The sequence below is a fragment of the Pipistrellus hanaki genome (assembly GCF_964339955.1).
Source record: "Pipistrellus hanaki genome assembly, chromosome: 5".
NCBI lineage: Eukaryota > Metazoa > Chordata > Mammalia > Chiroptera > Vespertilionidae > Pipistrellus > Pipistrellus hanaki.
The window spans coordinates 80,422,874-80,436,540 of record NC_140507.1 but is presented as its reverse complement, the minus strand read 5'-3'; the positions used below and the strand labels follow the sequence as shown (position 1 = coordinate 80,436,540).

General features: G+C 57.8%; 1 protein-coding gene across 2 annotated transcripts in view; it reads left to right on the top strand.

Moving 5' to 3' along the window:
• Nucleotides 1-360: 360 nt before the first annotated feature.
• Nucleotides 361-13,667, top strand: part of CPAMD8 (C3 and PZP like alpha-2-macroglobulin domain containing 8) — a 67,036-nt gene continuing 53,729 nt past the window's right edge. For both annotated transcript variants that reach the window (XR_014795168.1, XM_084885805.1), the window contains exons 1-8: nucleotides 361-603; nucleotides 4,697-4,848; nucleotides 6,442-6,464; nucleotides 9,413-9,575; nucleotides 10,107-10,159; nucleotides 11,163-11,180; nucleotides 11,594-11,648; nucleotides 12,712-12,825. Coding sequence is in view for 1 of the 2 variants with exons in the window: in XM_084885805.1 (XP_084741931.1) it covers nucleotides 380-603; nucleotides 4,697-4,848; nucleotides 6,442-6,464; nucleotides 9,413-9,575; nucleotides 10,107-10,159; nucleotides 11,163-11,180; nucleotides 11,594-11,648; nucleotides 12,712-12,825 (802 nt within the window). In the remaining variant the exon portion in view is untranslated. The remainder of the gene's footprint in view (nucleotides 604-4,696; nucleotides 4,849-6,441; nucleotides 6,465-9,412; nucleotides 9,576-10,106; nucleotides 10,160-11,162; nucleotides 11,181-11,593; nucleotides 11,649-12,711; nucleotides 12,826-13,667) is intronic.

The window sequence follows — 13,667 nt, the reverse complement described above, 5'->3', positions numbered from 1 at the left end:
AGTGGGGAAAGGGGGAGTTTGGGAGGACACGGCGGGCCCAGCAGAGTTGGGGATGACCAGGGCACCGAGAAGCAGCACCCTGTGCAGGGGCGGGGACGGGTCCACCGGGCCCGGCAGGGTGGATGGGGGTACAGTCCAAGGAGGGAGTGGGTTTGGGGGGGAGGATCTTGGGCCAGGCTGGGGAGGAGGAATGGGGGACCGTTGGCGGGGGGTGGAGGGGGGAAAGGGGCTGGGCCGGGTCTGGGGGTGCATCCGGGCCAGGGGCGGGCCCCGGGAGGCGGTGGGGGAGCCGGTGGAGGGGATGAGCTCAGGGGCGGGGCGGGGGCGGGGCGCGGGGGCCGGTCCCGCTGCCCAGCCTGGCCGGGCGCGGAGAGGGCGCATGGCGCCGGGCGCACGGCGGCGCGGGGGCTGCGAACAAAGGGTCCCCGACGGCGCGGCGGGGGCAGGGTCGCTCGGACCCTGGCTTGGCTCCAACCCCGTCCCGGCCCCCTCCCCGGGTGCGGGGTCTCCGCGGAGCCCCAAAATGCGGGGCGCCCTGCTCGGGCCGCTGCTCGGGCTCCTGCTGTTCCTGTCGCCGAGGAACAGTGCGCTCGCCGCCCGCCCGTGAGTACCCCGGGCACAGCGGGGGCTGGCCGGGCACGGGGGGAGGGGGCTGGCCGGGCACAGGGGGAGGGGGCTGGCCGGGCAGGTGGGGGGGCTGGCCGGGCACAGGGGGGCTGGCCACCTTCCCGGGTGGGGGTCTCAGATGGGCTCAGAGAGGTATAGCGACCCGGCCAGGGCCACACAGCCCCGCGCTAGTGGGACCTAGCTTCCCTTCCCCCAATTCTTACGGGTCCGGCTGGGAAAGGGGGCCCCCTGAGACTTCAGGAGTGGCCTCCCGGGGGTATAGGGGCGCCCCAGAGTTAGGGTGCAAGCCCACCCACCTCACTGCTCCCCTTTGGGTGTCCGCGGCTGTTGTCTGGGGTGGCGATTTCAGGCTGGCCCTGGCAGGAAGGTGAGAGGTTGGTTGGCTTTTGGCTGAGAAGTGGGAGAAAGTTCGTTTTCCTGGGCAGGGCGTGGTGGTGGGGGAGGGCGTGTTCGTTTGGCTTCCACATTTTTCCTGGAGTTCACTCCCCGAGCTTCTGGGGGCTGACCGGAGGAGGTGAGTTCGGAGACGTTCCCAGGAGCTGGCTCCGCAGGGAGTGTTTCCAGTCCTGCCAGCTTCGGGGAGCCCTGCAAGGCTGTGGGTTCAGGGGGGCTGCCTCCAGCGGCCCCAGCTCGGCCTTTTCTGAGGTGCTTTGCAAGCAGCCTTCCCTCAGGAGGTCCCAGAATCAGGTCTCTGGGGGCCGAGGGGGTGGGGAAGGCACAGTTTGAAATCACAGTTTTGTTTTTTTTTGTTTTTTGTTTTTTGTTTTTCTGGTTGAATGGTTGAAATCACAGTTTGAAAAGTAAGACGGCACACTGTGCTTGGAGCATGGGATTTCCTCCCCTGGACCTTGTGAAGTTGGAATCCCGCACACTTTTGTGCTGACGGACACCTTTTAAATATCAGTTCTCAGCCAGAGGGCGATCTGGGCCCCCTTGGGGTCATTCAGCATTGTCCAGGGGCATTTTGGGGTTGGCACCTCCAGTGCTGCTGGAACCTCCTGGGTAGGGGCTAGGGATGCTGTTGAAAGGTCTAGGGATGCTGCTGCCTACAGATCGGCCCCCAACACAGCATGACACAGCCCTAAAGAGAGACCTGCCTCAGAAGGACCAAGTCAGAGCCCCTTTGCTGAAGAGTTTGAGACAGTGTTTGGCTCCATTCGCCCTGGGATCTTACCGCTGTTGAGTGAGACAGAACCCCCATGCTGGGGGGTTACTACTGACTTGGGGTTCAAGATTAGCTGGCCTCCAGGCTTCGGCCCACCGTCCTGAAGGGTGATCGAGTTTTAGGAAAAGCCTCGGATCCTGTCCCATGTTGTTGGCTTTTTTTTTTTTTTTTTTTTTTTCACGAGAAATCTCTAGCCCCAGAATAGCAGCATGGATCTGCAAGGCCAACACCGTCTACCCAAACATGTCAAACTCACGGCCAGCGGGCCACACGCCTCATTCAAATCAGTGACACTTTACCAAGCACCACCTTTTTTAGGTCTAAAGAGTGAGAGGCCAGCGTGGGCTCCAATGCCAGGGCTGACAGTGATCGGCTGGTGAGCACACCTCCAGCCGCGGCTCCTGGCAAACAGGGACATGCACCAGGTCCCATTGGGTCCGCGGGGCCTTTGGGTGCAGACGCGAACTCAGATCTGGATGAGGGCTCTAAAGGCGACCGAGGAAGACAAACACGTGGACTGTGCATTTCCCAGATGCTCCTCCACACCCAGCACAGGGCTCAGCCGGGAGCTGGACGGAAAGACTCTGTCCTAAACGAGGCCACATTCCAGGGCAGCAGCGAGACAGGACCCACAGGAGTTCAGGGTCCCTGCGCCTGAGTCAGTGCTAGGTGGTGGCCCTCCGTGGGTGGCCTCCGGGGACTGTGTGCCCTGGATCATTGCGTGCACTATGCACCGAGGCCAGCACCGCACAGGGAGCTCAGTGCCTTTTTTTTTTTTTTTTAAACTTGTACTTGAATGCCTATAGAAGCATAATTCATAACTTTAGGGGTAGAACTAGAATATTGGGGACCAGCTAGAATTGTGAGAAACACAAATCATGCTCTGTCAACCATGAATGTTTTATTCTGTTTAAAGAAGACCCATTCTTTTTAAAAAATATTTTTTATTGATTTTTTTTTTTTTTTTTTACAGAGAGGAAGGGAGAAGGATAGAGAGTTAGAAACATCCATCAGCTGCCTCCTGCACACTCCCTACTGGGGATGTGCCTGCAACCAAGGTACTTACTTGCCCTTGACCCTTGGGACCCTTCAGTCCACAGGCCGACGCTCTATTCACTGAGCCAAACCGGTTAGGGTGAGCTCAGGGTATTGGCACCCTCTTGTCGGTGCGGGAGCCGGACACTACACATCACATACGAAGCAAGGGTCTTCCTGTGCGAGATGGTACATGTCCATTCCCGGCATCACTGCGTGCTCTGTGGAGGGCTGGGGTTGGAAGGAATACGTATGATCCGTGGTCAGTACACATGCAGGTCAGTGCTGGATCTGGACATCCATGAAACCCAGGGTCATTGCATGCTCCAGAAGGTACAGTTACAACGCACGCTCAGTGCATGGCTGGAGCCAAGCACTGCCCTCAGGAACCCAGCAGGCAGGCGCTTGTTGGTGCTGGAGTCGGACGGAATATGGGACCCCATGGTCACTATTTCAGTCACTGCTGGATCTGGCCAGTGCACCATCACAGTTAGGGTCTCTGGCCACTCTCATTAGTGCTGGAGTCACACAGTAGAGGGTAAGTCCCCGAGACCCCTGCAGGCTGTGGTCAGTCCTGCAATGGAACAGCACATGTAGGAGTTCAGGGTGCGTGAACTCTGGTCGTTGTTTGAGCCAGACAGAGCACAGAGGTCTCCTGGGGCTGGTGCTGCAGGAACCCATGTGCCAAACTTTTCATGAAGTTGTAATGAAGTCCAGTTTATCAGTGCTTTCTTTGATGCATTGGGATTGTACTTTTAGTATCTTATTCGTGGAATCTTTGCCTAACACAAGTTCACAGAGCCTTTCTCCTATGTTTTCTTCTAGAGCTTTTATAGTTTTACATTTAGCGTCTGACCCACATTGAATTCATCTTTTTGCATGTGGGTGTCGGGTTGTCTCAGAGAGGATTTGGGGAAATACCTAGCCCAGAGTTTCCCCTTTTGCCTGTTTCTTTCTCGTGTCCATAGTTCTGCTCAGTTGGAGTTGTGCTGTCTTCGCTGCTGGTGCTCTTGGCACTTGTTGCTGCCCTGTGAACAGGCCCCGCGGTTATGGACGAACCTTTGTGATTTCCAGTGGAAAGCTGCAGAATGTGAGGAGGCAGGAGCTCGGGTGGGGAGACCTGGGACTCAGGCCACGAAGGCACCCAGGGCCCTCTCCTCTCTGGCTGTGTGATCCGGTACTCGTTCTTTCTCCTTCTGCCAGACCAGCTCTCCTGTCAGGAGTGTCAAGCTGAGGATCTTTAAAAAGAGAGAGATGTGTTGATTCCATTGTGCAAGAAGCTTTTCCTGTGTTGGGTCATTCTCAGTTTGGCTTTAGGGGTTCGTTCTTAAAAATCAATTCTGTGGGAGGCTCCTTGCTTCTTTCCGCTGCGTTCCGGAGCCTGACCGTCTGGGTTCAAATCCTGGTGCCTCACCGATCCGGGCACGTGACTCGGCCGCTCCAGGACTTGATTTCTGATTCTGTGAATGGAAGAAGCTCACACTGGCTGTGAGGAGGAAGTCGAGTCCTGCCCATTCGCTGCAGGAAGAGTACTTCAGACTGTGCGTGTGGCACGTGCGAGCGTCCAATGGCGGAGGAAAGGCCAGAGGCCAGAACGCAGAGATCGCTGGGGTGTGTGGCACTGGGCAGACTCAGAGAGGCCAGATTCTTTCCCAACGAGGGCGACTAAGGTGACCAGGCCGGTCCATGGTTTTCAGGAGCTCACAGTTTGAGGGGAATGCAGGAGCATCCGGTGGCCGTGCTCTCAGGGGATGGCCAGGAACAGGTGGGCGTCAGCCTGGGGTGCACCCTGACCCTGCCGGGGTGGCAGTGAGGCCAGGGGTGGGTCAGACAGCCCTTGGCCTTCACCACGGCTCTCCTCTCCCTCAGGGGCTATTTGATCACGGCGCCCTCCGTCTTCCGCTCGGGGGTGGAGGAAGTCGTCAGCGTGACCATCTTCAGCTCCCCGGGGGAAGTCACGGTCCAGGCTCAGCTGGTGGTCCAGGGCGAGGCGGTGGCGTGGAGCCAGGGAGCCATCCTGGGTAGGTCCCCGGGGTGTCTGATGGCGGCTTCCTCTCCCCTTGCACGGGGGAGCCAGTTGCTGGCCTGCAGAGCTTCGGCAGGGTGGGCACTGCTTTGCTTCCTCCCATCCCACCTCCCTGGAGCCCTGGCAGGGAGCGAGGGAGGGCGGGGTGAGTTCTGCCCATTTCTCAGACGAAGAGAGTAAGGCCCCAGAGGGGCAGCCGCCTGCCCAGAATGGGAAATCCGAGTCCAGGCCCTGTGGGTGCAGATATGGATGGAGTCAGGCACCCCTTCATGCCAGCTTTGGCCAGAGGTGGGATGGGGGCCACAGCAGACCTTTTTCTGAGCTTTGACCCCCTCCCCCCACCTCACCCCCGTGTGGTGCTGGACCCAGACTGGGGCTCACAGCCCGATGGAGCTTAGGCCCCTGGCCAGCCTTTCCCAGTTGCCTTGGTAAACTGCGGAGAGCACAGTGCGGGCCTCCTGGCCCTGCCTCAGGGGCCCCCAGGCTGGTCGTGCAGGCGACTCGTTCCTCACACGGAGCATGGGCATGCCGCAGCCACAGAGACAGAGATGGGCTGGGACTCTAGTGGGGCAGCCCCCGTCCTCCGGGGGGACATGGGAGGCCGACCAGGGGTGGAAACTAGGAGAAGGGGTTGGGTGGGCAGGAGGAGTGCAGGCAGCCCCTATTCCTCTCCCTGGCCAGCCCCAAACCCCGCTCAGGTTGGCTTCAGCGACAGAGGTTTAGGGCCTCTCAGAACTAGAAGCGTCCATGGACATTACTGGCCATCTCCCGGCCACACTCCCGGGTGGGCCCCTGTCTCCTCAGAGCTCAGAGGAAGAGGCGGTGGGGTTCCCAGGATTCCCTCTGAGTGGTGCATCTGGGGTCATAGACTCAACTCAGACCCAGTTCCTGTTGCCAGAGGCGCGGCCTGTGCTGGTTGGCCTATCCTGAGCCATCATGCGCTCAACCCTGAGCCCATCCCTGTGAGAAGGGCAGAGATTTGCACAGAGCTCCACCAAATGACATGGGCTGGGAGCTGGTCCGGTGGTTCCTACAAGGAAATCAGGGTTTGGCTAGCAAGGAACTGTTGGAATGGGGGTGAGGGTAGGGGATTCATTCTCGGAGGCAGAAACAGTAGATGTCTAAATAAGCCCTGAAGGCCAGTAAGTCCTGAGAGCAAATGGCTTCGTTTGGGTAGAAGAGAGAGGCGATGGGAGACCAGTCAGATTCACCCGAGTAAGGTCCACTGGGAACCTCCGTCTCTTCTTCTTTCTCTTGTTCCTCTTCCCCGGAGTTTCTCTTTGCTCCCCTCACAGCTTACCTTGGGCAGAGGCCAGGGGTGAAGTGAATCAAGTATGCAGGCCGGCCAACTTTCCCCTGAATAGCTCAGCTTTGTCCATCCCCTCCGGCCTTCAACTCTCGCCAGTTTGGCAAGCCCAGCCCAGCCCAGCCCAGCCCAGCCAGCCCAGTGTGACCCAGGGTACATGCTTGTTCACAGAAAATCCCTCTGGCGTGAGAAACCCCTGTTTGTAAGGCTGCAGGCCGGGGAGCTTGGGCAGGAAAACACAGCTTCTGGTTTAACCGTGTTCGTTTTATTTCCATTTTTTAGATAAAGGGACAGTCAAACTCAAGGTAAGCTATGAGCTTTTAAAAAATCATAACCCCCCGCCTTGGAAATAAAGAATCGAATTGGATGGGACAAGAAATGTTGTATGTATTTTGAGAAAAATCACAGAAAAACAATGATGGATGAGGAAAAATTTTAGAAGAGGAGAAGTCACCCATAATCCCCTCCCCTATACTTTTCACTTTTTCACTTTTCCTGCAAATCCTTGTCCACGTGGGCACATTTTTTTCATAGTTGCAATTAAAGGGCATACACCATAGTGTTTCCTGCTGTTTTCTCTAAACACATTGTACAAACATACGTCCATGTTTCAAAGTCTCTGTAATTATATTCTGCATCCTGTTGTAAACAGCATCTTATTGCATCCCTTTTATGTACAGTTGATCCTTGAACAATGAGGGGGTTATCAATGCCACACACACACACCACCCCGTGCAATGGAAAATCCATGTATAACTTTTGACTCCCCCAAAACTTAACTACAGTCATTCCCTCGGTATTCAAAAAGAATTAGTTCCAGGACTTGCCCCAGATTCCAGAATCTGAGGGTGCTAAGGTCCTTTATATAAAACTAGAGGCATGGTGCACTAATTCATGCACTGGTGGGGTCCAGCGGCCTGCCCCAATGGAAGCCCATTTGGCCGGGCTGGCTGGGGGGAAGTGCTTTGGGTGGTTGGCCAGCCAGCCCCAACCTGGATCGGGGTGGGAGGGTGGGGCCGATCAGGCCTGGATCCTGCTGGTTGGCTGCCACAGTGCACATCAGAGCCACTGGTCATTCTGGTTGTTCTGCCATTCCGGTCGCTGGGTATATATATATATATATATATATATATATATATATATATATGGCATAGAATAATGCATACAGTCAGTCAACCTTTTGCATCCGTGGATTTCCAACCCCAGATCAAAAATTTTGTTTTCACCCAGTGGTGGGCTGAATCCACAGATGCAAAACCCACAGATATGAAAGGCCAATATTTATTGAAAAAAATCTGCAATTCCAGTGTTCAAAGGTCAACTGTAGTAATTTACGAAGCTCTCGCCTTGTACATATTTAGATTTTTAAAAATCGCTTTTAGGGTTTAGATACTGTAATCCAAAGGTTGCCAGCATCTTTGTGTGTAAAGCTGTTATCCGCGTGCCGGATGTCTGCTTTTGGCTAAACACTCTGAAAAGGAGTTACCTGTCAGGATCTAGGCCTCTTGCTCGGTCCTGCTTTGTTTTATTTTAGTTTTTTAAACGATTGATTAATTGATTGAACTTAGAGAGAGAGGAAGCGAGAGAGAGAGAGAGAAACATCGGTTTGTGGTCCCACCCCTGTATGCACTCCTTGGTTGCTTCTTGTATGTGTCCTGACTGGGGATCGAACCTGCAACCTTTGTACATTGGGATGATGCTCTAACCACCTGAGCTACCTGGCCTGGTGGTAGAAGATACAGCATTGCCCGTCCACAGCACCGCTCACCATACATTAGAGACCAAGTTTCCCACAGCCTTGTTGGCATTGACTATTGTTATTTACAAATTATTTTACATACCAAACGACACCATAGGTAATTCTCTGAGGTGGGTTTTTAAACCGGAGTCCTTGATTTCTAGGGGTTTGTAAGCCCTGAAATTGTAGGCGTTGACTGAGTTAGCTAGTCCTTAACTGTTATCAGATGCTCAGAGAAGTCCCTGAATGAATGGACTAATTTGAGAGTCGTTCTTTTTTGTTGTTGTCATAATTTTTATTTAACTTTTTAAAAATTTCTTTATTAAGGTATTTGTCCTCACCCTCCTATTCCCATCCCCCACCCTTCCCCACTCATGCCCCCACCCCCTATTGTCCTTGACCCCTGGTTAGGCTCATATGTGTGCACACAAGTCCTTTGGTTGATCTCTCCCTTTTATCCCCACCCTCCCTCTGAGGTCCAACAGTCTGACCCATGGCTCCTTATCTCTGGGTCTGTTCTTGTTCATCAGTCGGTGTTGTTCACCATTTCCCCTAGATGAGTGAGATCATGTCCTACTGGAAATATACTTACAAGAATCGAAAATGAGACAAATAATAATGGTTATGATTGAGAGTCATTCTTAATTGTAATGTGCCCCATGCCAGCGATCAGAATGCAGTCTGAGGTGGGCGGATGTGTCATTCGCGCTGTGGCACGGAGGTCGGAGGTCGGAGGTTGGAGGTCGGTTACATCCCCTCCTTCTGGGGAGCCTTTCTCCGGAGGGAAGTTCACGCCTTCCCTCTGTGACACGTGGCAATGACTGGAGACACTTATGGGTGTCACAGCGGCGGTGGGGCGGTTGCTCCTGGCATCGAGAGGGCATTGACACTAGCCCGGCTTTTAACGTTTATTAGAAAGAAAATATAACCGCACATCAACACCCCAGGTGCCCAGAACCTCCCCACCCCAGAGAGCAAACTGGCCCCAGATGGCAGCAGTTTGCTGCTCCGGGACATAGGGCAGCCCGGACAGGGGCTAAGGTCATGTGCGGCCCCTACCACCGCACACCAGGAGGCGCTCTTCCCAGGGTACATGCTAGGGAGACCGGTGAAGGCCTGTGGAATTCTGGGAGGGGGGCCAGTGGGTCTTAACCCACTAGAGGCCAGTAGCACCCTCAGTTATGGCAACTAGAAATGTCTCCAGACACGGCCAGTGTCCTCTGGGGTGGGGGTGGGGGTGGGGCCACAGAATCCTCCCCCACCCCTAACCCAAGCTGAGAAATGCTCACCCGGAGCTGTTCTAACTGCGATGGATCCAGGACCCTTTTGGGAGTCTCTAGATGCCCTACCTCCACCTGTGACGCCCCAAAAATGCCTCCATAAACTGCCAAGCGTCCTCTGGGGGGCACAGTCACCACAGGCGACACTCCCACCCTAGGCCTCCCCGCGGCTTTCCCAGCACCGAGGTCCCTACAGAGCGCCACCCGTTTCCAATGCTCCACGCTCTGCACGCAGGTGCCCACGGGGCTCCGGGGCCAGGCCCTCCTGAAGGTGTGGGGCCGGAGCCGGCAGGAGGGGGGCCCCCTCTTCCACAACCAGACCTCCGTGACCCTGGATGCCCGGGGAGCCTCCGTGTTCATCCAGACCGACAAGCCGGTGTACAGGCCCCGGCACCGAGGTGGGCGCCGGAGCGGGCGGGGGTGGAGGGCGCCGGAGCGGGCGGGGGTGGTGGGCGCCGGAGCGGGCGGGGGTGCTGGGCGCCGGAGCGGGCGGGGGTGGAGGGGGCCAGAGCGGGCGGGGGTGCTGGGCGCCGGAGCGGGCGGGGGTGGAGGGGGCCAGAGCGGGCGGGGGTGGAGGGCGCCGGAGCGGGCGGGGGTGCTGGGCGCCGGAGCGGGCGGGGGTGGTGGGCTCCGGAGCGGGCGGGGGTGGTGGGCGCCGGAGCGGGCGGGGGTGCTGGGCGCCGGAGCGGGCGGGGGTGGAGGGGGCCGGAGCGGGCGGGGGTGGAGGGGGCCGGAGCGGGCGGGGGTGGTGGGCGCCGGAGCGGGCGGGGGTGGTGGGCTCCGGAGCGGGAGGGGGTGGTGGGCGCCGGAGCGGGCGGGGGTGGTGGGCGCCGGAGCGGGCGGGGGTGGAGGGCGCCGGAGCGGGCGGGGGTCGGGGGGAGGGCTGGCCGTGGCCTGGAGCTGCTACACGTCTCTCTGCTTTCTCCCAGTGCTCATCAGCGTCTTCACCGTCACCCCAGACCTGAGGCCTATCAGTGAGAAGGTGAGATTTGCTTCTAAACCGTGTGCCCGGACCACCCCCTGAGACACCCTGGCCGGGGCCACCGGCAGCAACTGGCCTTTCTCCTCTGTCCTCTTACCGTCTTCACCTCCAATTTCAGCCCCTCCCTGGGCCTCCACTTCTCCTGGGAGGCCCCGGGAGGTCTGTGGGACAGAAGGAGGGGCGAATGCTGGTGGGGCCCTTTGCTGGTTTGGCTCAGTGGATAGAGCTTCGGCCCGCGGACTGAAGGGTCCCAGGCTCGATTCTGGTCAAAGGCACATGCCTGGGTTGTGGGCTGGATCCCTGGTGAGGGTGTGCGGGAGGCAGCTGATCGATGATTCTCTCTCATTATTGATGCTTCTAGCTCTCTCGCCCTCTCCCTTCCTCTCTGAAATCAATAAAAATCTATATTAACAAAAGAACGCTGGTGGGTGCCCTTTTTCTCCTTCTCCCCCTCCTCCTTCTCCTTCTTCTCCTTCTCCTCCTCCTTCTTCTTCTAACATGTTTTTATTGATCTTTAGAGAGAGAGAAAGGGAGAGTGATAGAAACATCGATGAGAGCGTCGATCAGCTGCCTCCTGCACTCCCCCTACTGGGGGATCAAGCCCGAAACCTGGGCATGTATTCTGACCTGACCGGGAACTGAACCAGTGACCTCTTGGTTCCTGGGTCAGTGCTCAACGGCTGAGCCACACCAGGCCAGGGTAGATCACCCCTTCTTATAAGGACATCACCCTATTTGATGAGGCCCTATTCTAACGGCCTCATCTTAAGCGGATTATCTCTATGAAGTACCGTTATCTCTGTGAAGTGCAGTCATTCTGAGGAACCAGAGGCTAGGATGTCCACCTAGGAATTTGGTGGGATGGGAGGTGCCGTTCAACCCATGACAGCAGCTGTGGGTGCCTCGGGGACCAGGCCACGCGTGGATGACGACAAAACGTGCATGGAGGGCTGGGGTTTGGGGGGGGCGGGTAGCTCACTGCCTCCCTCTGTCTGTGTTGCAGCTGGAAGCCTACATCCTGGTGAGTGGCCTGCCCTGCCCGGCTGGACTGGGCCTGGTTAGCCTGCTCTCAGCAAGGCCTGGTCTGTCTGCGCCCACTGCCCACCCACCGCTCCCCCCCTGCCCAGTGCCACGCAAGGAGGGGACCTCAGTTAATCCTGGTCCCTGGGTCCACTGTGGGGCAGGCCATCGTGTGTCCGACTGTCTCTTGGTAGACTGCACCCACATTCCTAAACGGTCGCCCCTGAATGGTGAGACAGGCCCGCCCGTCCCCTGGCACCCCCTTGTCCTCGGACAAGGCCCTCTGTGTCCCCCACTCTCTCTGCTTTGCTCCCGTGTGAACGGCTAAGGCGGGGCCTGCCCCTCGTGCCGTCCTGCCTGAGAGAGGGCCAGAGGGGCACGTGCCCGCGGCCTGAGCGCCTGTGTGCCCCGCAGGACCCCCGGGGCTCGAGGATGATGGAGTGGAGGCACCTGGAGCCGGTCTGCTGTGGTGAGTCTCCTCCCGCCCCTCCCCTTCCTCCTTCTGGGCTTGGGGCTGCAGCTCAGGGTGGCAGATGCGGTGATCCTTCAGGGAAGCAGCACGTGGGCTGCCCAGGACCCTCCGCCCATGCTCCTCTGTGCCGGGATCCGGCGGGCACACCCGCCAGTAACTGGGCTCCTTTCTGGGACATCGGGGCCTCATTTGTCAGCACCCCAACCTTCCTCCCACTGAAGGCCTCCCACCCATCACCCCCTACCGAGCACCCACCCATCACCCCCCACTCAGCACACACCCAGCACCTACCCAGCACCCACCCAGCACCAAGTGTCTCTTCTCAAACTAGGCTTCAGAGGCTCTGCTCTGGCTGAGAAGCTGGCATTCTTTTCCTTTCTCTGTGACAACTGACCTCGCCCTTTTAGCTCTGACCCTAAGGGAGGTGGAGCCCCGAAACAGGGGAGGCGATAGGTGACATTTGGGGGGGCTACCTCAGCCGGGAAATGTGCACGTGTGACCGACCCGGAGTCCTGCTGGGGGGCTTCGGGGCTCCAGGAGCCTCTGAGCCGGGCGTGGAGTGCGGGGCCTCCAGCAGGTGCGGGCCTCAGTGGTTGGCGTGGTGCCATGCCTCCAAGCCCCCTGGGCGGCCCTGACCGCTCCCCATGTCCACCCTTCCCGGTTCTGAGGGCTGCAGAGCAGGGACAGGGTGCGTGCGAGCTCCTCGCCAGAGGAACGCCTCGGGGGAGCAGAGAGGAGAGCTGGGCGCGCTGCTCCTGGCTCCCCCAGCTCCCGGCCTGCCCCTCGCCTCGGCGGCGGGACTCTCCCAGGAGCCCAAGATGCAGTCTCCCTGCTCTCCCAGCTGTCAGGGGTGGTTATCCTGCTGGGGGACACCCCCCCCCCCAGCCTCACACCCCCTCTGGCTTCCCCAGGGGCTCCTTGGGGTAGGGGGAGGCACAGGGTTCCCAGCGTGCCTCTGCCCTGACCCCACCCCCCCACCCCCCGCCTCCTCCTCCCCCGGCCCAGCGAGCTCTCTGCACACGCACCTGCCCCAGGATTCGGGGTGTCTCTCTCGACACAGGCATCACCAACATGACGTTCCCCCTGTCCGACCAGCCGGTGCTGGGAGAATGGCTCATTTTTGTTGAAATGCAAGGCCACGTGTACAACAGGTCCTTTGAAGTTCAGAAGTATGGTAAGCGGGGCATCTCGGGTCCTAGGACTTCAGATCTGGGAGAATCCACTGATCAGGGATGACACAGATGGTGAGGGGAGGACAGCAGGAGACCCGTGCATCGAGGGTCGGGTGGGCCAGGCACCGTGTGGAAGGCTGGCCTTGGTCATGTTTCTAGTTTCTTTTTAAAAAATATGTTTTTATTTATTTTTAGAGAGAGAGGAAGGGAGAGAGAGAAGGGAGGAAGAGATAGAAACACCAATGAGAGAAATATCCATCCACTGGCTGCCTCCTGTACACCCCTTCCTGGGGACCGAGCCTGCACCTGAGCACGTGCCTTGCTCAGTAATCGAACCAGCAACCTCTTGGTGCACTGGTCTGATCCTCAACCACTGAGCAACACTAGCCAGCTGTTAGGCCTTTTCTAAAAAATAGTGGTAAAATATAAGAAACATAAAATTACCATGTGAACCATTTCTAAAAAGTGGACAACTCAGTGGCATTAACTGCGTTTGCATTGTTGTGCAAATAGCACCACCATCCATCTCCAGACCTTTTTTTTATCTTCCCAGACTGAAACTCTGCCCCATGAAACACTAACTCCCTATTTCCCCTCCCGAGCCTGGTACACACCCCCTTCTCTCCCCTCCGCGCCGCCCCCCCCCCCCCCCCCCCCCCCCCCGCCCCAGCCTGCCCATCTACTTTCTGTCTCCGTGAATCTGACTCCCCCAGGGACCTTCTGAACGTGGGATCGCACTGTATTTGTCCGGTTGGGCCCAGCTCTTTCTCTCAGAGTGTCCTCCAGTTCATCCACACTGTAGCATGTGTCAGAATTTCCTTCCCTTTTAAGCCCGTCTTTTCCT